The 26,651-nt window shown below is 37.3% G+C and overlaps 1 protein-coding gene and 1 pseudogene across 1 annotated transcript in view; both read right to left on the bottom strand.

Annotated features, from left to right (window-relative positions):
• The window catches only part of SLC25A12 (solute carrier family 25 member 12), a 97,936-nt gene that overhangs the window by 20,394 nt on the left and 50,891 nt on the right, over window positions 1-26,651 (bottom strand). The window contains exons 6-13 of the mRNA XM_028122767.2: window positions 25,879-26,025; window positions 23,582-23,720; window positions 22,833-22,926; window positions 21,177-21,261; window positions 13,889-13,970; window positions 12,447-12,605; window positions 9,287-9,339; window positions 8,964-9,044 (exon numbers count right to left, since the gene is read on the bottom strand). Of these exons, the coding sequence (XP_027978568.1) occupies window positions 8,964-9,044; window positions 9,287-9,339; window positions 12,447-12,605; window positions 13,889-13,970; window positions 21,177-21,261; window positions 22,833-22,926; window positions 23,582-23,720; window positions 25,879-26,025 (840 nt within the window). The remainder of the gene's footprint in view (window positions 1-8,963; window positions 9,045-9,286; window positions 9,340-12,446; window positions 12,606-13,888; window positions 13,971-21,176; window positions 21,262-22,832; window positions 22,927-23,581; window positions 23,721-25,878; window positions 26,026-26,651) is intronic.
• Window positions 409-5,240, bottom strand: LOC114224845 (importin subunit alpha-1 pseudogene; annotated as a pseudogene).

The following is a 26,651-nucleotide window of genomic DNA, read 5'->3' as shown; positions in this document are numbered from 1 at the left end:
GGCTCCCACTCAGCATGGTATCTTGCTTGGATTTTTTTCTCTCCTCCTCCCTCTGCCCCTCCCCCCCTCATGTGTGCATATGCATGCCCTCTAATAAATGGAATAAATCTTTAAAAAAATAAATTCAGCATACCTGTAGCCTATTCTACTCTTATTCACCCATAAAAAATGTTGTCAAAAACATTTGTACAAGAATGTTTATAGCAGCTTTGTTTTTTTTGGGTTTTTTTTTGTTTTTTTAAAGAAAAGAGTGGAATTTAATCTTTATTTACAGGACACTGCAAGAGAGGAGATTCTACATAGAAATAAGAAACCCACTCTGAGGAGGAGCTTCATACAGGTTGTACAGTTTGGAACTGGTCAAGTAGAGTTTTGTTGTAAAAAGTGCTACAAATAACAAAACACATTTAAAAAGAGTTCTTAGTAGAGAAACAGTAAGACAAACTTCTACCAAACAGAGTACACAACAAACAACTTTCTGCCTCAGCTGTGCAATCTAAAAGTTAAAAGTCCCGGGAGTGCCATCCTGAACTTGGAACGTATAGCCTTCAGAGGTAGTTTCTGGCACAACATTCTGATCTTCCTCCTCCTCTACAGAGAAATACTTCTCAATCAAGTTTAATGAAGCTTTGTACACAGACTCATTTTCATGGTTTTGTAGAGCTTCAATTTTGTCCAAACCTCCATATTCTTCAATAATTATACTAAGTTTCTCAGTTTCACCTAGCTTCTCAGCAGCCTGAAAGATGTTTGAAATGGCATCCAGAATAACCAGAATAATTTTGGTGTCTTTTGCAGTTAAGAGGTTCATCAAAGGTTCTATTATGCCACAATGAACGAGGTATACAATCTGTTCAACTGTCCCACCACTTGTATAGTTGGTCACAGCCCAGACAGCTTCCTTTTGTGTCTTAAAGTCTGCCTTAGAGAGAACACCAACAAGGAATGGGACTAATCCATGATTCACAACTTGCTGTATCTGGTCCTGGCGACCAGCTGTAATGTTTGACATTGTCCATGTAGCTTCCTTCTGAATATTAGTTTTGGGGTTCATTAGGAGGCTGGGAAAAACAGCAAGTGCTCCTGCATCTATTACAACCTGAGTCTGTTCATCTGTCCCAGTAACGATATTTCCTATGGCTCTTAGTGCAGGAGTCACAACGGGCAATTCAGTAGCTCCTAGAAGCTTCACAAGCTGGGGCACAACTCCTGTTTTCACAACCATTTCAATCCGTTCATTTGGACCATCAGTAAGGTAGGAAATGGCCCAGCAGGTATCTGCCAATACTTCTGGATCATCATGATGCAGGAGACGAACTAAGGTAGGAAGAATCCGCTCAACAGCATCTAACGGGGGTGCAGGATTCTTGTTGTGACAAAGGTTTGAAAGTGTCCAAGTAAGGTTACGTAAGTAACCACATGCTAAAGATGACATATCAGGAACTGCAAGGAGAGCCAATAGTGGGTCAACTGCACCATACTTGATAACCAAGTCTCGAAAAACTGAACCATCACCTGCAATGTTTCCTAGAGCCCATACAGCTTGTTCACTGATGTGGGCATGGGAAGATGCCAACAGAGAAATGAATGCTGGGATAGCACCTCCATCTACCACAGCCTTGGTCTGTTCTGACGTCCCAGAAGCAATGTTAGTGAGAGCCCAAGCAGATTCAAACTGAATGGGACTACAATCAGTTCTGCCCAAGAAGGACACAAATTTTGGAATCAAACCAGCCCGGATTATGTTGTCTATGGGGGGCTGTTTTTCCCTAGAAAGCAGTTTCCTAGCAGCTTGAGTAGCCTGGAGCTGGCTTTCCAAATTGTTGCTATTTATGCCTTTGACAATGTCATCAACAGACCAATTTACAGTTCCCTGGTTGTTGCGGTTTTCCTGTAGTGGAGAGGTAGCATCATCAGGAAACGAGCTTATGTTTCTCCTTTTCAGCATCTGGTCATCCTTCCTAGATTTCCTTAGCTCCACATTAACTTCTATTCGGCGCCACCTCATTTCTGTACTGTCTTTCCCCTTGTTCTTGAATCTGTTAAGGCGAGCAGCTGGTGAATTAGCATTCTCGTTGGTGGACACGGTTATGAGACAAAGGGAGAAAGCTACACAGCCGGCTCAGGCTTCCACAGGAGGCGGTCTGGGACGTGCAAGCCGCAGGACAGCTGCCCTCAAAATGTCCACCACGGATCACCCCAAAGACGGTGTCTATAGCAGCCTTGTTTTTATTTTTATTTTTTTTGAGCGAGAGCACATGCACACAAGTGGGGGTGGGAGGGAAGGGAGGGAAGGGTGGGAGGGCCAAAAGCAGAGGGGGAGAGGGAATCCCAAGCAGGCTCCACACTCAGTCCCACACAGGGCTTGACCTCATGACCCTGAGATCATGACGTGAGCTGAAATCAGGAATTGGACACTCAACCAACTAAGCCACCCAGGTGTCCCTATAGCAGCCTTATTTGTAACAGATACAAACTGGAAACAACTCAAATGTCCATCAAGAGGTGAATGAATAAACAAATTGTGGTCAATTTATACAGTGGAATAGTAAAATTAAAAACAAAAAACCAACAACTGATAACCACAAAATAACAAGGATGACTCTTGAAAACATGTTAAACAAAAGAGACCAGCCATGAAAGGATTTGTATGATTCCATTTATATGAAATCTAAGAAGAAACAAAACTATTACCAGAACAGTGGTGGCCTGGGGGAACAGAGGAGTGATTGGTTGGAAAGAGGCATGAATGAATTTTCTGAGATGAAATGTTCCATACCTTACCTTGAGTGGTGATTTCATGGGTGTATACAATTGTTAAAACCCACTGAGCTGACCTCTAAGATCTGATCATTTCTTGGTATCTTAATTATACCTAAATAAATGATCATATATATGTATATATATTTAGATAGAAGATAAATTTTTATTACATATACAACAATAGGATTTTAAAAAAGAACAAAAGCCACTACAAAGTTGATCTAGATTTATTTTGACACATGAAGAAGGCTTGGACTTGACTCTCCAAGAGAACATGATCAAACAAAAGGAGTTGATCTTAAAATCAAAATACTTGGTGCTCACATAAAACCAGCATATATTAGCTACGTGATTCAGAGTGAGAGTTAACTTTTCTGAGCTTCTGTTCCTCATGTACCCAAGAAGTGACAATGTGCATATTAAAGTACTTTGAAAATTCTAAGTTGACATTAAAGTATTATTTCTTGCTCACAATAGGTATCATAATTAAGCACTCAATTATATTTATGTCTGATATGCACATGTAATATGTATGTGTATACAGATATGTATGTATTCATACATATACAAAGAGAGACTTTTTAATAGAAAAATAAAAACATATGGCCTGATAAGAATGGCTTATCTATGAGAACAATGGGAAAAATTATTTGAAACCAACTGCTATATATACACTACACATACAGCATCCATAACATGTATTTATGAGTAACTGTATATACAAATACAATCTTGCCCCAACCCCACCTAAAGAAGGGTCAAGCAACTGTTAAGCCTAAAGGTCAATTTATTGATACTACAACAACAAAAAAATTTATGCTAACACCTCTATATTATAAATTCTGAACTAAGTCTTTTTTGAGAAAGTTCTGATATAAAAAAAGGTCGGTTAATGTTCACAATGAAGACTTAAAATTTGAAAATGCACACTCTGTTTATACTTCTAGAAGTATATACTTCTATATTCCCAAAGGTTATATTCTATTTCTTTTTTTTTTAGCATCTTACCATAATGCACATTTATTATCTCATGTTTTTTTTTAATTTAAATTCAATTAGCCAACATATAGTACATCACTAGTTTTTGGTGTAGTGTTCAATGATTCATTCATTAGTTGCATATAAAGAAGATGTGGTTCATATATACACTGGAATATTACTCAGTCATCAGAAAGGTTTCATTCTATTTCTAAAGTGAGATGTTCTGCTGTGATTCTCTGCTGCCTTTAGGAAGTGAGAGCAGCTTGCATTTCCAATCAGGAAATCAGAGTCAACAAAATTTCCATTTGGTTTAAAAAAGGTGTGTGTGTGTGTGTGTGTGTGTTTATGTACAGACACACATATGTGAGCAAGCATATGAGAACATTAGAAGGAAATATTCTGGGGCACCTGGGTGGCTCAGTCAGTTAAGCATCTGCCTTTGGCTCAAGTCATGATCTCCAGGTCCTAGGATTGAGCCCCGCATTGGGCTCCCTGCTCAGTGGGGAGTCTGCTTCTCCCTCTCTCTCTGCCCCTCTCCCCCCATAGCACTTGTGCTCTCTCCCTCAAATAAATAAAATAAAATCTTAAAAAAAAAGAAGAAGGAAATATACCAAAATGTTGACAAAGAAAAATAAAACTGTCATTTGGTAATCTCTATGCTTAAGGCAAAAGACCCTAAAAAAATTAAGGTTAATAATTTGTGTGAAAGATCGAAGACCTAAATATAAGAGCTAAAACTATAAAACTCTTAGAAGAAAACAGAGGTATTAATCTACATGATCTTGGATTAGACAATAATTTCTTACATATGACACCAAAAGCACAAGCAACAAAATATGGTTAAATTGGACTTAATTAAAATCAAAGTCCAATTCTTCAAAGGACACAAAGTGAAAAATATTGGAAATCACATATCTGATAAGGGACTCTAAATATATAAAGAACTCTTATAATTTAATAATAAAAGACAACCCAATTTAAAAACAGGCAAAGGTTCTGAATAGACATGTCTCCAAAGGAGATATACAAATGCCAATACATTCTTGAAAAGATGCTCATTGTATCAGTTATTAGATTCCAACAAGGTAACACTTCATATCCACTAGGATAGCTATAATCAATAACAAGAATGTGGAGAAATCTGAACCCTTATACATTGTTGGTAGGAATGTAAAATGGTGCAGCCACTTTGGAAAACAGTCTGGCAGTTCCTCAAAATACAAATTAGAGTTACTATATGACCCACCAATTCAACTCCTAGGTATATACCCAAGAGAAGTGAAAACATATGTCCAAACAAAACTTTTTACATTAATGTTCACAGCAGCATTATTCATAATAGCCAAAAATTAGAAACAACCCAAATGTTCAACAACTGGTTGAAGTTGTTGATGCATAAACCAAATGTGATATAACTATATAATGGAGTATTACTCACCAATAAAAAGGCCTGAAGTACTGATACGTAGTGCAACATGGCTAAATCCTGAAAACATTGTGCTGAGTAAAAAAAGCCAGACACAAAAGGCCACACATTTTTTAATCCATTTATATGAAATGTCCAGAATTGGTGAATCTATATAGACGGAAGGTTTATTAGTGGGTGCCTAAGGCTTGGCAGGGGGGAGATAGGAAAAACTGATGGGCAACAGCTAAAGGGTACCAGGTTTCTTTTTCGGGTGATAAATATGTTCTAAAATCGACTGTGGTGATAGTTGCCAACTCTGTGGATACACTGAAAACTGCTGAGCTGTACACTTTAAAATGGGGGAATTGTAGGGTATGTGAATTTTATCTCAGTAAAGCTGCTGTTTTTTAAAATATTCCTGAAACATAGCAGGCATTCAATGAGTGAGAGAATAAATAAATGAGAAAATGAATGAATAGAAGCATATGCCAAATAATGAAGAATATGGATTTGGAGACGGAAGTGGCTTAAATCTCAATTTTTCCATTTACTAAGTACTGGACGTCACTGAGCTTTTAATTTCTTCAACTCTAGCTGGGAATAATGAGGTGATGCCTATAAAGTGCAAATCCAGTGTAGGATGCTCAAGGAATGGTAGCTATTATGATGACTTATAATCATAAGCATGTATTTTCTTTGGTGATATGCAGAAATGAAGCAAATCACAATAAAGAATTCTGCTTTCAAATTACCACAGAATATGATTAGACTTTAAGTTTTATCTGGGGAGAATGATCAGGAACTACCTTTTTTTCTATGAGATGTAACATAACCTAAGTCTGGTTCCCTTCACAGGAAAAAAGAAGTAAATCCTTCTAAGACTTGACAGCTTGTTGAATGAGAATGAATAAATGGAAGAATGAATGGAAATATACCAAATATGAATAAATATGGATTTAAAACAAAAGTGGTTTAAATCTTAACTTTACCACCTACTAAGTCTGGATCTCACTTAGGTTTATTTTCTTCAACTCTAGTTGGGAAAAATAATGAGACAGATAATGCCTATAAAATGTTTGGTGGGGGGTGCCTGGGCGGTGTAGTTAGTTGGGTATCCGCCTCAGTTCCGGCCCGGGTTGTGATCTCACGGTCATGGGATCAAGCCCCAAGTGGGCTCCGTGCACAGTGCAGAGTCTGCTTGGGGTTCTCTCTCCCTCTGCCCCTCCCACTCGTGCTCTCCCGCTTGTGCTCTCTCTTCCTCTCTCTCTAAAATGAATAAAAAAATAAAATGTTCAAATAGGCAAAGTCCCTACTGCTCATTAGCAATCTTAGCAGATTAGAGCTACATTAGAAGCAAAAACCAGTGTCAATGACAGTAATGTTTTAATTGAGTGATAGGTTTACAGATGCTAATTATAGCGTGTACTAGATTTATAATGTGTACTCTTCTGCATATATCAAATATCACATACTCTTAAAAACAGATCATAAAACTAAACAAACAACCAAAAAAAAAATAAGGTCTGAGGACTGGATATTTTTATTTCTTGGTCAATTCATTATCTAGGTCAATGAACACCATTTTTCCTAAAGGGCAAGCAGTCACTTTCATAGCAGAATTTCTCTCCCATATATAGGGAACTCAAGGCCCAGGTCCTAGATGATCCCTTTGCTGGGAAAAAACTATAACGCCAATACTGATTCAGTTTGAGCCATTTCTTTTGAATTAATCTGCATTAGCTTAACACATTTTGCAATAGGTTAACACAAGGCACATCTTTAAAATTGAGTGATTTTTGAGAAAACAGCAGCACTGATCTCAGCTGGTGATACAGACAGCATTTAGCCCAACACCAACAGGGACCCTGCACATCATATCACCACCACTATGCAGGATGGTGAGGGTTCTCATGATCAGGCTCACAGGCAGCCACTCTTCCCGGTGTCTATCCAGTGGCTGCTTACAAGGTTTCATTCAGTAAAGAGAACATTCCTATATTCCACAGTGCCTGATATTCTTTAAACGGAGACTCACTCATTTTGTTTAAGGCAGACATGGGGAGAAGTGGCAGATTATGCTTTAACAATCATTTACCCTGTGGTGTGATTGAATTCATCAGTACACACTCAATAAATACACATTTTCTTTCCTCCCTGAATGAAGAGATTAAAAAAAAAAGAGGGAAGCAGAAAATGTTTGAGGTGAAGAACGGCAGACAACCTCATCATTCTGCCTAGAGCCCAACCTGTCTATTTCTCATGCTGTCGGTTTCCAACTAGACAATCCATCAAAGTTCTCAGAAATGAGTCATGATTAAAGAAGAGATTTAGAGTGTCAGCACAACCCTCAAGGCACCCTAGACTTCAACAGAAATTCCCAAAGTTCAAACCTAGAAACAGGGTCCATAATAGGAAAAACAAAGGAAGCAAAGATCTGGTTACGGTTTAACCACTTAGGTCACATGTCAGACATGGGAACAGGTCAGTTTCATGGGCAAAAACCTCTGGGTATTACTAAGGGAAACAGAAATAATTAACTATGTGGAACAGAAAGAGCATGACTTAGGAGATTTCTGGCAGATATATGCATGAGCAGTGGCAAAACTGAGTTTGGAAACTTCTTAACCAAACTAAAACTAAAACCACTGAGAAAAAGAGTATTTATGATTTGCAAACATCTCTCATTTGAAGAGAAATAATTACAGCATCTAATCGGGGTAAAGGAAGAGGAGAAACTACTTTTTTGTGATCTGCTTAAACAAAGGTCTTATTCTGTTTATTATTTGTCCTTCATGAAAAAACAAAGTCAGCCAAAGAGGTGAATTTGCTTCTTGAGAATGCACCTGGACAGGCATGAGTGCAAGCATACATGCAAATGCACATATATATGGTACATATACACACACACAGCCCAAGTCACCTTTTCAATAGGAACTTTGGTTGCACAAAGGTGAGGACACAGGTACGTACCAGGCTGACAAATCTCATCAAAAAGAATCCAGAGCAGCCGCTCTCTCTGACCCTTGGGGCATCTTTGCAGAATTAAAAGCTGCAAAGGTCACTGACCTCATCACCTCAAGTTCCACAAGCAACTGAGGAGGGTTTAGCCAAGATTGTCAGCCAATTCAACTGGAAGTTATTAAGGGTTTCAGGGACAAAATGGACTAAATAAGTCTTAAACAAATCATGTATTAACAAATTTGAAATGAACACCACAAATAAAATCAGTTGAGCTACAAACTTAAATTTGAGAATTGGTCTAAATCAATGTCATGCTCACCCTTTAAAGATAGAAACCTTTGTGCTCTAAGTGAATATAATCTGAATCTCTGCATTCAGAACTGTAATAGCCTTAACATAATTATGGTTGTTTGCTATAACCTCTGGTCCCTAAAGAAGGAAAATTATAATTATACCACAATGGTTTACTCAGTCCTACACCTAAAATCTAAGAACCCAATTAATCAGTCATCTCACACTTATTTTAAAGTTCCAGACAATATAAATGTATGGGAACTCTACCCACTACTCTATATTCTGTGATATTTAAGAATCAGGATTAGAACTTTTAAAAGTGTGGAAGGTAATGTCAGGGGCTTTTAAGAGTCAGAGCTGATAAAAATACTACCTCTTTTCTTCACTTAAAATCAGTTAGATCATGCAATGAAATTAAAAAGCATTCTTTATGATTACTGAGAAAACCCTAGAGTCCCTTGAGTTCAGAAGGAACGTCACTCAGGTATTATATCTAATGTGCAAAAAGGTTAAAGGAACATACTTGCCATGAGAAATGCCCAGTATTAATACTTACACAACCTCCAGCAAGGATTTCTGCTAAAAGTGGAATGGAGCCATCTCTTCTGGTAAATTTGTCCCGGACAAAATCATTAACCTAATCAGAAAGAACATCAGTTAACCGGAATTCTCAACCATTTCCTCCACTGGCATGTTATTGGTTTTCCAGGTCATCAAAATACCTGTCTCATGATAAAATAATTATCAAATGTCTACATATAAGTTGAAAGTTTTACAAATGTCTTAATAGTGTGCCAGTCTCAGCAGCATCAGCATTAATTTTTGACTTAATGATAATCTAAACAAATGACATGTAAATTCAGTGAAAAGGAAACTTACAGTCAGTTTAATGGCCTTTTCTGGAGCAACCCCTATAAGTTGTGGTATCAGACCTACGTAAAGAGAGAGAAGCATTAGCAATATGAATGTACTAGACACGAATATAGAAACCCAGTAAGTAATAGTTTCCCCCATATTATTTACCTATCAAACCTTTTAGGGTTTTCACTAGAATATGGAAAAATGGATTATCCTAAAAAGTCTGCACATGTATGTAATAATTATTTATGTCAAATATAATGCTATACTTTCTTGAGGCTATAGATCCTTTTCTTAAGCATGCTTCCTTCAAAGCCTAGTTATCTAACATCTCCCAAAAAGTACCTGAGGAAGGGATGGAGCCCATGATCTTCTCTACTCCCAAACCCTGCCAATAACAATGTAACCAAATTCCCTCCCTTTACAACCAACAACATACAAACATACACAAACACTTTAGAGAGAAGTCAATGTTGTGTTTGGAAAACCTCTGCAAAGCATGATGTTGAGTAGACCCAGATTTTGCCACAAATGACGCTATTACCTATGTAATAGCATATGGTGGTTTTGTTATTACAGAATACCAACTCCCATAATTTTCTCTTTAGAGAAAACCAGAATTCAGTACTCATTTATTTTGAAGGAAGCCAAAACTGCAAAGAAAAATGCAGTTTTAAGTATCATTTAACGGGTGTCTTCTACAAGCAAAAACATATGCCTCTTGCATTCTTATTTACTAATATATGTCAAACTTAAGACATTTCAAAAGAATCTTCTTACAACAAAGGAAATCATTATTCTTAGAAAGTTAAATTACCCAGGTTGGCTGCAAACTGGAAAAGTAAAAATATATAAACAATTCAACATCTGTAGATATTCATAAGGCTCAGCTTTCTAAAAGCACACAGATTATCCAAATTGCTGGCGTACATTTTTTGCATACATTTTTTAAATATGCTAACAATAAACATTCTATACCCTTTAAATCACCCAGCCATGGGGGAGTTATGTATGTGTTTGCACACTCACTGCTGATCTTAAGCCTACTTTGAGGATACTGCTGAGTGATTTTCTATGAGTTGAGAGCCAGCAAGTAATCATACATACAGGCTACTGTCAGTCAAAGTGAATTATCAATGACAAACACAAATCTGCACACACCTTTAATGGGTAGCAGACTGATTTAAAAGAATAAATCAGCAGATGGCAGTCTTAACTTTCTAACCTTCATGATTATGAGGCCCTATTACTTTTAATCTAACTTCCATACAACCATGTCAGCGTGTGTATTTGTTTTACAACTTGCCTCAATAAGGCTCATGGAATTTTAATAAAGTACTGATTTATGTCATTTTATCACTATTGCCTGCAAAGAAATTTAAGCTAATCTGTCAACAATTCTGTCAATCATCTGACAGAATAATGGACCAGTTCTAAGCAATATATGACAATCTCAATAATCATAGTGTTCACATACAGGACTCCTACAATCTTCTCCCTGATACAAGAGTCTCTCATTTAAAGAACTGATTTTATCAGCTCACATCCTGAATAAAGCTAACAATCCCTCCACCTCTCCCCACCCCCAAACTTGCCATATCAGACCCATTTAATTAACATGGCATCTCTCCGAAATGAAATTTTCTCTAAGCATCCATCCATTGAGAAGGCTAAACTGTGCAGTATACATCCAGGTTACTTCTAATGGGAACATTCCCTTTAAAAGTATACCAAGGAGGAAGAAAGGTTATTCAATAAAGAAAGACTGGAGATGACAAAGGAAAAAAAAAAAAACCTTAGCACCACTCAACCCTCCTTAAATTCCTCACTGAATAAAATCTAGATATGCAAGGTCTGATACATCTTAAAGTAAGCATTCCCATGCACAGATCTGCATTCTGGACAACACACACCTTTTCCTATGGAGTAAGTACATGTTATATAGCTAGAATTTAGAGAGGCTAGAGTTTTGAATATCTGAGTAAAATTAACTACATGCATTCTTAGGAGCAGGGTATTTGAGCCTAGTTTGATTTGACTCTTTTCTTAGTCTATATATAATGCCAAAAATGAACATCCTCATGACCCTCTCCTTTAAATGTAAGTATATCAGAGATACATTTTTCACTCGAATATCTGCAAATAACGCTAACCAGAGGTGTTTTTTTTCTCCTTTCCGTGAGCAGAAGCTTTGTGCAGTTCCAATCCTTCTTTCCAAGGAAGAGGTTCTAAGCCAAACAGTTCAACAGAGCTCAGAGTGAGCTAGGGATTAATGAGATCGTGTGTGCAAACAAATAAGTACAGTAAATTACATAAACGCTATGGACTTGAACATGTATAGAATATTTTCAAAGAATTCCAAGTGGCGCCCAAAGGGATTAAAAAATTAATCTCCCTCCCAAAGGAAACCCTAAATTCTTATGTGAAAACATGTACATGAAAGTCATTCCCTCTCTAAAAAGAACAAGTTCCTACAAAGCCCACGGGGGTGGGGAGAATTCTACAAGAGGCTGTTGCCTCTGATGCAGACAGCACTGTGCTCAGCCTCCACTTGGTGGTAACATTCCCTGCGAAAGAAAATCTCTCTGCTCTTACTCAGTGCCTCTGAGCTAAGGGGAGGAAAGGAGAGAGAATGAGACCTGAAGCCAAAGGTTTTCTTTTACTCATTTTTTTAACTTCAGATGACTCACTGAAAAAAAAACTTATGAATGGTCTCCTTGGAAGAGACAAACACATCTGATATCTCTTTCAATTGAAACAAGTGCACAGAGGGTAAACTCACCACCTTCAAGTAATAGCCTGGCTTCAGTTTCAGAGAAGAGGTGCATCTCTCTTCTCTGAGAAAAGCAGCTCTCTACTTCTTAGCTGTCATCCTTTATTCAACCTGCAGACATGTGCCTGAGTTTCTAAGAGCACAGTGACCAGAGACTCATGCTGGGACAAATGCTGGATTTGGATTCCATGAAATATAAATATCAGGAAGAAGAAATGAAGGGCTTGTCTGCAGACTAATATTGCTAGCTACCAGCAAGGATGTCAAAAGGGAAGCAAGCAACAAGAAAATAAAAAGAGAGAAACAGCTCTAGTCTGACTGGAGAGGGTACACACTGATCTTCATAATGATGGAGTTAAAATCTGCTGCTGAGGAGATAAAATCACTAACTTCAGCAGCTGTACTCACCCCGGTAGAGTCCAAAGAAGCCCTCATAACGCAAGACTTTCTTAAAACAGTCAAAGCTGTTTTTGTACATCAGTTCCCCAACCACCGAGCCAGTGCCACGCTGGTTTTGCATGCGGGTCTTCACCAAATCTATAGGATACACTGCGGTGGCTCCCACGGCTACAAACAAAACAGGTTTTAGGCTTAAACGAGAGCACAATTAAATGAAGGATCTTTAAGGACAAATCTCATCTCAAAGGACTAGAAAACAAAACTCAGTTATCTATTTCTCACAAAAAAAGAGACTAAGTGTTTTTTCCTTCTCCCATACACCCTGCACCACTGAAGGATGACAGGCTAGCAGTTGGGATCCATAAATACAGCTGCTTCAGAGTACAACTGCAGTGGATTTTCAAGTCATCCCCAACATTAAATAACCAACACTTGATTTTTTGTAACAACATGAAACTATTATATGTAACATATTTCTTTATATTTTCTATTCAGTGCCTAAACATAATACCATTTACCCCTTAAAATAACCATATATGTTCACACAAGTAGCTGTAATTTTAAAATTTAGTTTACTAAAGCATTTTGGTAAATTAATCTTTGTTATGAGCATAATATCGGAACCAATCTCAACATGACTTTATCACTTTGTACAGAATTTGGTCTTTAAAAAAAAAAATGCCAGGCTTTAGAATTTTTCAGAGATTGAGAAATTTATAAAATGAATTAGAGTGTTATATTTTTCAACTGTTGAAAACCAAAACATGTTCTGCAACTTCTAAAACTGAAACTGAAAAAGAAAAAAAAATAGTTTCATCAGTTCAGGCTTATTTTGAAAAATCATAAAATTTTAATCACACCTCCTAGGTTCTTCTCAACAAAGCAACTTCAGATTCTACACATTTTCTATGGAGAGATTTAAGCCAAAAAAGCCTCCCAAATTTTGCCCAGGGGCCAGGAGGGGAGGTTCCTTTTAGCAAATAGTTACCTACAAGCCTAGATATTCTTCCAGCAGTAAAAAAGGGAGAGGAAAAAAATACAAGTAGAAAAGCCAAAGTGAACCGCTTTAGGAGGTTGTTTTACTTCCTAAGGTCCTGGGATTTCTATCCCAAATCTTGATTTCCTACCTGCCCTTACCCCCAGCACCATTAACACAATATCATTTCCATTTCTTCATCCTGGTTCTCAGCAGGGTGATTAAGGTGAGGGCAGCACACATCCAGACTTTCACTTTATTACAGAGCTTTTGTCCTGAAGACAGGCTGGAGCCCGAGGGGCCACGGCTGTGCTGCAGCAAGTCCTCTGATCACAGGTAGAAATCAAGAACACTTCGGAAAGCTCTGCAGTCATGTCCCGCAGGAACAATGAACTGCACCTCTGATCTGTCTCGGTCTAGTGAGATAATATTACAACAACACAAGCTAGGAACAGCACAGAGCCATGTCACTCACCTCCAGCAACTGAGCCCAGAGTGAATCTATAAGCAGACTCGGCTATCTGGAGCCAGACAGGCCTGCCTAAACCGTGAGATTGCTGTGGGGAGGAAAACATGTAAAAAAAATTTTGGAAAAGTATAAGGCAAAAAAAAAGCTACAAATCAGCTATTTTAAGATTTTTAAAATAGATACCTCAATTAGCATTTAAAAACCACATCCAGCCAAATAGACACCGTTGCTTTTTTCTCCATTTTTTTTTTTTTTTTACAAGCCTATTAATAGCTGATTTGTCTGCTACTATTGGGGAATACACTATCACTCCAGAGAGGTAAATAAACATTTCAGGTATAAAATCCTTTCCCCCTTCTTTACTGTAGCCAACCTAAAATTTTAAAATATTTCTAAAATATACAAGAACTACCTTGAGGGGCGCCTGGGTGGCTCAGTCAGTTAAGGTCCGACTCTTGATTTTGGCCCAGGTCAAGAGCTCTGGGTCATAAGATCGAGCCCCGTGTCAGGCTCCACACTCAGCAGGGAACCTGCTTGAGTTTCTCTCTCTCTCCCTCTCCCTCTCCCTCTCCCCACCCCGCTTGCTCACTCACACATGCTCTCTCTCACTCTAAAATAAATAAAATCTTAAAAAAAACCAACAGTACCTTCATTCCTAAATCAGAGAATACTGATTATAATCTACCTTCTCTAATGACTGAAAGTTGTCCTATTCCTGGTCCATCAGTTACTGCATCAAGACCTAATGCAGCTGGTTGTGCTATCTTCCCAGGCCTCACAGACTTTACTTCTTTTACTAACAGCCTCCTAGTTTGGTTCTGCCGCTTCTTATTAGGGCTGGAGAAATCACGTAACTACAACTGTTAGAATTATATTTGTAAAGCAAAGCCAAATGCTTCTCTTCGGGGCCAAAGTGAAAACCTTTAATAATGACTATTTCAAGTGCTCAGAGCCTTGGCCCCCTTATTTCTGGCTTTACAGCTCACCACTGAAGTTATCACTACTTAACTACAGTATTTCTGACCTATGTTACCAAGCATTTCCTCTCCCAGACCTATGTATTCTCCAGCTATACCTATGCAAAGAAAGCCGCTGAGGGGCTTTAAAAAAATAAATTCCTAAGGCCTGGAGCTTATCTATTTTTTAAAGCCTTCAAATCATTCTGCTATACAGTTAGGTTGAAAACCACTATCCTAGCCACATTTATAGTTCCACCATAGAATCTATAATGATAATAATGCAAAGGAAAAAAACCCTGTTGTGACTCGGAATATTATTTCATAGGTAATCCCACAGCATAAGGGATCTAAAATAATTGGTCTATACTTGTCTGTCAGTCTTGTTCTTTAATATTTTCTTCATGAAGACAGCAGTTATGCTCTATAAACAGTTTGAGATGAAAGAATAAAGAATAAAATATTTGGCTTATCATAAAGGAAACTTGAAACATATTAACTTGGAATAAGCTTTTAGAAACCAGCATAATAAAAATAGATACACTCATTAGAATAATTTAATGGAGAGGGAATCCATACCTAAAATCTAAAAGAAGGGGAAAAAAAGCTAGTCCACTCTGACTTGCTTTCATCTGTACAATCTCTTCAAAGCTCAATTAACCAAGCTAAATATGGCAAACCCAGATATTTACAAATAATCTGAGAAACAGCCTGTAGAAAGGTTTTATCTGCTTGTTTTGTAAATTTTGTACCACAATAAGCGTGTTTTCAGTTTTTAACCAAAGCATCTGATACCTAAATATTTAATGTTTGATTGTGATTTCTGTAGGTAGAGATCTTTTAAAAGCTCATTATGTTTGCCAGTACTGTAGTTCAATAAATTTTATAGTAAAAAGGAAAATAAATAATGTTTGATGAAAAGTCAAAATGAAACCCTCGGAAGACCCTCGGCAAAAAAAAATTGGTACACCATTATTTCAAATAATATCAGTACATATTTTATAAATCTCAACTATCACAACATGCTAAATTTATTATAATCCAATTAGGTGAAAGTATACATCTATTACATACAAAACTGAATTTAGTATATGGGAGAAACCATCATCAAAAAGGTAGAAAATTGGGCGCCTGGGTGGCTCAGTTGGTTAAGCAACTGCCTTCGGCTCAGGTCATGATCCTGGAGTCCCGGGATCGAGTCCACATTGGGCTCCCTGCTCAGCAGGGAGTCTGCTTCTCCCTCTGACCCTCTCCCCTCTCATGCTCTCTATCTCATTCTCTCTCAAATAAATAAAAATCTTTAAAAAAAAAGGTGGAAAATTACAGAGTAGTACATTATCATGATCTTGTAGGAAATACATTTTTTCCTATCAAGTTAGCCCAAGCAACTACACAGTCATCCATTATGTTTAATTTACATGCTGCAACAAAAGTGAGCAATTAATAATTGCAAAGTGATATTTTTATTTGAAATCTAATAAGGGAAAGAGTAGGATAGTTTAACAAAACCTTGAGTATAAGCTTAATTTTGATTCTTTCATAGAATAGCAAAAAATGGGCCTTCCAAAAAGATAATTACTTTTTATTCTCTTTATCACTATAATAATAACACTAATTTTATTTATTTTATAATAACACTAATTTTAGACCGTGTTGAGATTTATTATCTCCCAAAGGGTGAAAGTACTTTACCAAGTACTCAAGACCTGTGCCCTAATGCAGCCCTCGGGGGCACAGTGTCTTTCAATCTTCTGTAAATAAACTCCTTTGTGAGACCATCAGGAGGATGTTTTCAGCAATTTCTGTACTAATTTGTCAGTTGGTCCCCTGTGCACACAAAGGTAAGATGGCCATACAAGAGACAGGACAAAAGACTTGCTACGGGTCCCATCGTGAGATGGGGAATAAGCAGAGCAATGGTGCAGTTTCCTGCCCACCCAAGGATGATGCAACTCTCCAGCATTCTTTAAGTCAACAGCTCCGGCAACTCTTTGGGATTGAACACTCCTGCCGGGAAGATTTTAAGCGTCTAACCCCAATATATGATTTCATTTATAAATCATATACATAGTTCCCATTGTAGTAGTAATATCTATATAAATCTAAGTAATATGCCTTATTAAATTACAGAGTATGCATTTTAAACATATACAAAAGTAGAAATTATAAAAGAATGATATGAAATAAAATGGTTTTTTAAAAATTTTATTTTCATTTATTAATCCAAAAATCTTTTTGGCATCACTTCAATGTATTGACGAAATATGCTTGTTAGTTTTTTAAACACTGAACAAAGTGAAGCTAACCAGTTAATTCTGATACTCTGTTTCAATGATAACATAGTTGAAAACACAATGGGTATCTTCACGGCAAAGATGATGTTTTTAACATCACGTATTTTGAAGAAATTCAAGTAATGGCATTTTAGCTTAGATTTAAAAATTTTTTAAAATCAATGGGGCTGGGCGCCTGGGTGGCTCAGTTGGTTAAGCGACTGCCTTCGGCTCAGGTCATGATCCTGGAGTCCCGGGATCGAGTCCCGCATCGGGCTCCCTGCTCGGCAGGGAGTCTGCTTCTCCCTCTGACCCTCTTCCCTCTCGTGCTCTCTCTCTCTCATTCTCTCTCAAATAAATAAATAAAATCTTTAAAAAAATAAAATAAAATAAAAAATAAAATCAATGGGGCTGTTATGCTACCTTTTAAACACACAGCAAATATGGATTTTTTTTTTTTTTTAAGTTTTTAAACTCCAGTTAGTTAACATACAGTGTACTATTAGTTTCAGGGGTACAATACAGTGATTCAGCAATTCCATACGTTACTCAGTGCTCATGGTGATAAGTGTACTCCTTAATCCCCATCACCTGTTTCACCCATTCCCCCACCCACTTCCCCTCTGGTAACCATCAGTTTGTTCTCTATAGTTAAGAGTCTCTTTCTTGGATGGCAAATATATTTTTAACGTCTAAAAACATGCACATAAAGCTTTTTTCCAAAATGGAGTTTCTCAATCACAAAACGGAGTGAAAATAAGCCTCATTCTCATAGATTGTTATTTTTAACCATGTCTCCTTTCAAAAGAATATGCTGAACCAAAACTCATAGAATAAAAGGACTATGATCCCAAATAAGAATCAAGTAACCATTAATTCTTATTCATATGAAAAGTCTCTCCTGTGTTCAACCACATATATTTTCTTTACCCTCTCTTCCTTTAAAGAATGTTTATAAGCCCCTACAAAATCCTATGAAAACTGAAGGATTATAGTGTGCTTTAATTCTTAGCTAAAAACATCTCTATAAATGCCTAAATGCCTTTTGGGCTCCCTCCTTATTAAATAGCATTTATTTATTTTTTTTTAATTACAATATATGGTCAGTAAGAAGGTTTTTTCAAGCTTGGCTAGCACTGTAACTTACGGTTCACTTGTATTCAGGTATGTAAATTAATTTAATTAATGCTATGAATTTCACCTCATGAATATTCATACGTAGAAATGCTACTGTAGCTGTCATTCCTATCAATGACTGTGTACCGAATTTTTAGCATTTAGGCTGAAAGTAAATACTCAGCCCTAAGAAGAAGATCGCCTACTGTGAGCAAATGGGCCAAAGGAAAAGGCACTTTTTCCCTTAAGGTTATGATTATGATCATGAAGGTGATATTTAAAAGATTAATTGTTTTTCAAAGCAAAATAAGAGCTGAGAATCTTAACTGATTTTTAACTTGCTCCCTAAGCATACGTGTATGATAGGAAATGACTTGAGACCTCATTTGATGGTATAAAGTTCTTGTGCTTTTGTTGTTGAATGCATCTCATTCTATCAATGAGAATTAGATAAGGCAAGATCATGCCAGTGAACAAGTCAAACTACCTGCCCAAAACACGCTGCTTCAGGCTGTATGCCCACCCAATAAAAAGAACTGCCCCTTCAAAATAGCACACTATTAATGGAGAGAAGAAAAGGAAGGAAAAGCTGAAGATTTTTGTACTAAGCATACAAGGGGGGAAGAAAAAGGCTGATTTTAATACCTACTGAAATGTATGATTGGAATGGCAAAATAAGTCCAGGAAAAATAAAACAAAATTCTTTACCTATAAATCACAACTGGATTTGAATTCAATATTCTTGGCCTTATAAAACAAGATTAAGTGTCTGTGGGTTTTTTGTTTGTTTTGTTATTTAGCTACCTCATATAAGTGAAATGAAATGCTATTTGTCTTTCTCTTAGTTCACTTAGCATAATACCCTCTGGGTCCATCCATGGTGTCACAAATGGCGAGATCTCATTCTTTTTTATGGCTGAATTATATTCCTGTGTGTGTGTGTGTGTGTGTGTGTGTGCACGTGCACGTGTGCAGGTTTGTAAACGTACCACATCCTTCTTATCCATTCATTTACTGATGGACATCTGGGTTACTTCCATGTCTTGGCTTTTGTAAATAATGGTGGCCAGAGGGAAAGTGGGTAGGGGATGGGCGAAATAAAGGGGATTAAGAGGTACAAACTTCCGGTTATAAACTAAGTATGTCACAGAGATGAAAAGTATGGCACAGGAAATATAATCAGTAATTTGTAAGCTATATTAATAGACATTAACACCGAAAATTATCTCCCTTTGAAATGCATTTTTTTAAACTTCAAGAGCAAATTTTTATAAATGTACACTACATAATGCAAAATTAAATTCACTAAGCTCTTTAAATATTTCAATGTCTCAATTATTTAATAAATTTATTAAATTTTATAAATCAATGAACTGGAATAAATCCACCTTTTTTTTTAAAGGATCTGAGAACATTCATGGAAATAAACTTTGATGGCAGCAGATAATAATCTTTTGCTACTAAAGAAGCTAAACTGTAATGGGTTACAGGTATATTTACATCTGCAGGAAGCTTTATTGCATTACAAGCAAAGAAAGTATTAACATAAAATGAAATAAAATAAAAGCAATATTTTCCATTTTCAATCTACTTATCTAACTAAAAAGTTCTTGTTTATTATGTAAAGTAGAACTAGAAATTGTATTTAGCTTCAGAGGCAGAATCATCATTCCATGGAGCTCAAGTAAAGAAAAATTTCCTATCAAAATTTCCCAAAGTGAACCCCACTTACATGCCTGATCTTTCACTAGCACAGATGGCTATTCACCCATGTGGCAGCAATGAGGAAAAAGCAGACTTGGGCTCTTTCTGTGGCATGCCCATTTAGTTTTTTTTTCTCTCTCTCCTTGTTTCTGGTCTTCTTCCCTGTCTCCCCACACCCTTTCAATGTCTCCTAGGGCACCACAGTCTCCTAAGGAATCATGTGGGACACAGGCCTCATCTCATCTATTAGAGCAGGGAAACAGCAGGAGGACACCTTCACCCTTCACCCCACACACAAAGCCATGTGACCATCACTACAACTGAGGCTGCCTCCAAGTACTACAGAAGTTAAGGGTTTCAATTTAAAACAAGACCTAAAAGGGGCACCTGGGTGGCTCAGTTGTTAAGCAACTGCCTTTGGCTCAGGTCATGATCCCAGGGTCCTGGGATTGAGCCCCACATCGGGCTCCCTGCTCCACGGGAAGCCTGCTTCTTCCTCTCTCACTCCCCCTGCTTGTGTTCCCTCTCTCGCTGTGTCTCTTCTCTCTCTGTCAAATAAATAAAATCTTTAAAAAATAAAAAAAATAAAAAATAAAACAAGACCTAAAAAAAAAATACTTTTCCATTCTACTCTTCCACGTAGTATCACGGGGTTTATTTTCCCACTTTTGAAATCAGAAATGGGACTGTATTAACTTTATGGGACTCAGAGCTATTGTTTAAATCATCCTTTAAGAAAAACTGCTAATATTTTATCAAAAATGTAATAATAGTCAAGGTTTTCTTTCTGGTTCATTAATTACATAGTTTTCCTGTGTTATTATTGTAATCTATCAAACACAATCTCAGTGAAAGATTTACTTCATTAGAAGACTGTTTTACATTTTAAAAGCCCTATAAATATCAGTCCAATGATTCAAAATGAACTTAACACTAATATCTAAATGTCACTATACAAATGAAAGGAAAAGACTGCTAGTTCTAGGAAGAAGGAAGTCAAGCCCATGTATGTTTGCACTCTTATTTTCCTTAATAGCTAAAAGAAAAAAACCCCATAAATTTAGTTCCCCATAAAAATACTCCATGAGGGTGGGGAACAGTTCTATAAAGGTAATCTTTGAGCTAAGTAGAGTGTTTTTCTGGAAAGTAGTTTTTAATTTTCATAGCATTCACAGGCTCTAGGCTGTGGTGTACATATGATTTCAGCATTTTTGAAGGTGATTCTATTTATGAGACTCCTCCTACCTGTCTCTGAAGTTCTGCCAGGTTGTAAGGTAAGGCGCCCTCAGCCAATGGGGCTATTCTCTCAATATCTGCCAAAGTCAAGCGCCTTCAGGCAAAAATATGGGAAAGGAAAATGGTTAGACACCAACAAACTCCTCATACCAATATCATATTTCTTCAGGAAAAAAGGACTGGAGAAAAGAACTATGCTTTAAAAATAGTATTTCTCTATTTACCCAGATAATTTTTTAGTGAGAAAAAAATCTCCAGGCCCAGGTTCCCACAACAAAAAGCAAAAGACCCCAGAAAAATAATGTGGAGTACATAAATTTAATAAGACTCCCCAATGATACATAATAAAAGTAAAGAACTAAAATTACCAGAAACAAAGTATAGACATTGACAGTTCATATATACTAAAGGTATTTCTTTAGCGTACATATTTAATGCGTAGGTACAAAGTACCTTGAGAAGGATAAACACAAAAGTGATAAATACTACTGGTGGCCTTTAAGGAAAGGCACAAAGGTAGAAGAGAGACTTTTTATGGCACCCTCTTTTAAACTGCGAGTTTTGAACCATGCACTACTGTATTCAAAAAATTTACTTAAAAATAAGTATGTTCCATGAACAAGGTAGGTCCTTCAGATCCAGTTTTGAAAAGCATTTTTTTGAAACCATTTATTATCATGAAGGAGGCTCAGAATCTTTGCTAAAAATGTGAATTCTAGATGGATGAGACGTGGCCTGATATTTCACGTCAATCACCAAAGATGGGGTGGTATGTTCAGTATCATCTCCAGCCCAACAATTCATTATGTAGTATGAAGGCAATAAATCACCCAGGTATACACAGCTTCTATTAGTCCTCAGCTCTACGGTTAAAACCCATTTTTCAGATATTCTTACACTTAAATAACTTCTAAAGGCATCTAAAAAAAAATCTTATTACTTAATAAAGCATATGTCCCCTATCCCACAAATCCTGCCAGAGAAGAAGGTTTTTCTTTTGGATTTGCAAAAGAACTCTGCAAATTAAAAACTCTCAATGTGCTTTGGTTGTTTTAGTCTATGATGTGGAGGCATAAAACATCTGAGCTTGTCCGTGATGATAACTATGATGATAATGTCACAGGCATATTTCACAAAAATGATACCCTCTAACACATATATACTATTCAGTAAAATGACCATTTACAATGAACCAAAAAGATTGTAAGTCTCCTGAACATGTACTTCAGTTTATTTGATAAAATTAGGCAAATTTTCACAAGTCTCTTACATTTAATCGAGTCCAGATGAAATCAATTTTTCCCAACCGTCTCTTGCTTCTCGCTCCCCCTTACTCTCATTTTTCTTCCTTCCCCCATTTTCCTCTCAGGCCCCTTAAGCTAACCTTGTTCTTTTACCTCCTCTCTCCATCTCTTCCCTCCCTCCCCCCGCCCTCTTTTCCCTTTCCCTTTCCTTTCTCCCTTTCTCTCTGTCCATCTCCCTGACCTAAGGGTCTGTCTTCCTCTGTCTCTCCCTCCTCCTGTTTCTCGTATCGCCTATCTCTCTTTCTTGGAATTTGTAGACTGGATTAACTACTGTTAAAATGAACTAAAAGCATACTCCTGCTTTACATGTTAAAGGAACTGTCTTATCATAAATAACACAAAGAATTATTGAAATAGTTACCCTGTAGCATTATATAAGTCTGCAAGTTGGTAGAGGATATCAATTTCTAGTGGAGTGACCTGTCCATAGCGTATGGCGCTCTGGGCAAATTCCTCTAGAAGAAAAAGAAAGTATTTTAAAATCTTAAAAATCCTTAATATGCTTCTACTTTACCAACTATAATCTGCAAGCTAAAGGCATCTTAGTATTATTTTAAAAATCTAAAACTTAATTTAAATACATAAGTTCAACTATGTAATTCTGAAAGCTGGCAAAAGATAAAATGTTAACATCGTGAACAGCAAAAACAGATAAATTAATTTCAAAGATAAAGCAATCTCTTTAGAATCCTCCCTTTTACCTTGTTTATTTGCTTTAGTCTCCAGGGTTACAAGATAAAAGAATTGGCTATTCTCCAATCACCTAAAACACCCTACTACGATATAGCAGAAAGAATAGGCTTGCCCGTCTTTCTGTGGCAACTCTTTCCTAGAACAAACAAGCTGCGCCACACTGTCACTGACCAGTTTGACAGACTGGGCCAAGGTTCTTTTCAAAACTGTCAAAGCCACTTTTCCATTCCTGACCCCAGCATCCCATTAATTCCACCTGGATTTTTGGAGACCACTAGGGCCCGAGTGAAGCACATACACACAGCAACATACTTTCTGCATCTGGCTTCAGAGTGGTAAACTTAGACCAACCTCATGCCCTAGAGAAAGAAAAGTAAAAACACAGATTTAAATCAATACATATTTTTAAAATCTTACCCTTTGTGACTTCAACATCTTTCCTCGTGCCGGCTAGAGTGCTATATATCTTACGAACAAGCTCCATGTTATTCAGTAAGGAGTTAAATGCATTGAAGTAGGAGAAGCTAACCTGATGTGAGATACTTCCTCCAGCTGCCTAGGAAATGACAACACAAAAAGTTTAAAAAACAAATGAAAACAAAAAAAAACACGCTTAAGGATACTACACTTTTCCCAAAGAAGATCCAAAGGACTCTTCATTACTAAAGTGATTAACAACCAGTCCATAAATACAAAGAAAGTATCGTACTGAAACAGTGCATTTCACGCCCTCAGGGAGGTCTATGTTATTTAGGTTTTAAGGAAGAAAGCAACATCTGGAAGTTGGACTTCACGGTTCCTCTACCTATAAGGTCAGAAACAACAAATACAATTATCACAGATCAAAAACAATAGTTATTTAAACAGGATTTTCAAGATCTTCAACTATGGAACTCTTGCTAGTCCAGCATAATTCAAACATCAATGTACAACATAAGGAGTTTTTAAACTTGCTTTTATTCCCATACACATACACAAAAACCAGTGCTAACTGTAGATTTTAAGACTATTTCACTATATCAACCTCCTAATCTTTTTTTTTTTTTAAAGGCCACTGTTATAATTAAGATATTTAACAGTCTGTGCTGGGCTCTGAACCTACATCATGACAGGTACAACTACCAAAAATTCCAAAAAATGTAGAGAAAATCTAGAGAGGATTTATTCACCATGAATTACATCTTTAGTGGAATGGTGCAGAAGAGGCTCATGCCTGCGGAGCAATGCGGGGCAATGCGGCCTTCATTACTTCTGCAAGGTGAGGAGGTAAGTTCTCCCTCTGCCTACCAGTTGGACATCAACTCAAGAGAGAATATTTTTCATAGTTTGTAAAAGCCTAATTTCTAAGCCAGGAGTCAGAGGAACCCATATGATTGAAAACATTCTCCATTAAAAACTCAAAGAAATACTTATGGAAATGCCAGCGTGACCTTCATCATAAAGGTCTACTAAGAACAGTGTAGGTAATGATAGGCAAATGCACTCATCCCTCACATACATGCCTTAACCCAAATATAGATGATATGTGTATTAGCCTGAACTTGGATGCCAGTGACCCAAAAGCAGAACTCAAATTATTTAATACATTCCTTCAGGAATTGAAATGCCATTTGGTAAGTTGAAGCTAAAACAGGTCTATGTAACCCAAGTGGAAAAGATTAAATGGGTCCCCTCACTCCGAGGCACTGAGCTGAGTCCTTCCCTCTAGGATATCCCCCCACCACTACCACCACTTTCCTCCCTCTCTCCCTTTCTTCCCTTCCTTCTCTCATTTTTTGGCTGGGGTATGAGGTAAGGGTTCAGGGAGTGGGAGACGGGTGTCAAGGAGGTGAAATGTGTAGGACAAGGTGACATGCTCCATGTTCAAATTCACTGAAGAAAAAGAACAGAAGTTGATCTTTCTACCCCAGTCTAAATCAGGGATAATGATCTTCAGCTGAAACAACAAAAGCACTCATTGGCTTCCCCCCATTTAAAACAAGCAGCAATCAAAAACTTATACATAAGTACAATGCATGAACAAGAAAACTGGTAAGTGAAGAAAGTTTCACCACTCTTTGTGAGGAAGTGAATGACATCAGTTTGCTATTGGCCCAGATGATTACTTTGTAGAGATTAGCAGTTTGACAGAACAACAACAAAAAAAATCCGTCTGGTCCATGCAGACTGAATACACAGGTGAAGGGGCAGAGAGGAGGGAGCCACAGAGGCTGATGCCCACATATTTCCTCCATACCTTCTGCCACGGCCATGGTTATTAAAACAGTGTAGAGGCCAGTGATGATTCCTCTAGCAAACAGCACCCTGCAGGCAACAAAGGAAGGAGCCATCTTTATAGCAAGGCTTTGGGAGCCTGGGAGGATGGAAAGAGGCCAAGGTGAAGGCAGTAGTGTCTGGGAGAGGTACTGCCGCTGGAAAAAGTAATTACACACCCTTGTCTACAAACTCCCTTGTTTTCTTTAGTTGAACTCTATAAACGGAAATAAACAATTTGGAAATCTATGAGAGCAAGATGGTGGCTCTGAAAAAGCTATGATCTGGGGAAAGACTATTCACCATCACCCCCACCTCCCTTACACATACTTGTTTACCTTCTACAACCAAACATAAAGTTAGAATACTAGAGAGTTCGATGGGTCCAAGGAGGCAAGCCAGGACCCAATGGTTCAAAATTTTTAAGGAAATACAAAATGAAATACTTGCTTTCTACTTACTGAAACTAAGTTCTCCTCCACGAAGGGAGTGAGCATGTGAGACCGAATGGTAACCATGATGTCACTAAAATCCAGACCGGAAATCATGCCACTTTTGCTTTTGTCTTTCAGTGCAAAGGCTTGTCTTGCATGTTCCAACTGTAGCTCCTAGAGAGAAAAGTTAGAAATAGGACATTATATTGGTCAAAGCACATCCCAATTGCATGTTTTGAAAAGGAAGGACATTCTTTCCCTACATGCACTTACTACAGAAATCAACACAGTAGAGCTCTGAATTTATAAAACTTTTTATTTCTTTTAAAAGGAACATGTTTTCCTGAAAATGTACTACACACTATTCCTCAGGAAGAACGAAGCACAGCATGGCAATAAAGAAAAGGGAGGAGGAAAAAACCCTTCATTTACTTGAAAAGTTTCCAACACACAGTTCTGTGCTTTCCTTCAACTTTTAAAATGTATTCTCTCCTGCTTGAAGGCACTCTTATCCAAGGGTAATTTCTGAATTAAAAGTTTAGATTCATTTTCAGTATTTCAATTTAAATACTGCAATTATAATGTCTCTTTCTCCCTCTCAATGAATTAGAGACTACTTTTCAATTTTTAAAAATGAACTTCGTGAGAAACTCTACTGACTGTTAAGAGCAATACTTAGTAATTCTAACATGAAAGTTATGAATAACAAACTGATAACTAGTGTTCAGCTATCACTCTGTCTGGCTTTGAGCAGCAGTTACTCATAAACTGTAAAATAATCCAAAAGATCACTGAACTTT

Source organism: Eumetopias jubatus, unplaced genomic scaffold (genome assembly GCF_037043125.1).
Source record: "Eumetopias jubatus isolate StellerSeaLion01/CBP00866 unplaced genomic scaffold, mEumJub1_p1.0 scaffold_3, whole genome shotgun sequence".
Lineage (NCBI taxonomy): Eukaryota > Metazoa > Chordata > Mammalia > Carnivora > Otariidae > Eumetopias > Eumetopias jubatus.
Note: the sequence above shows the minus strand (reverse complement) of the source record. Positions and strands in the feature narration are given on the sequence as shown.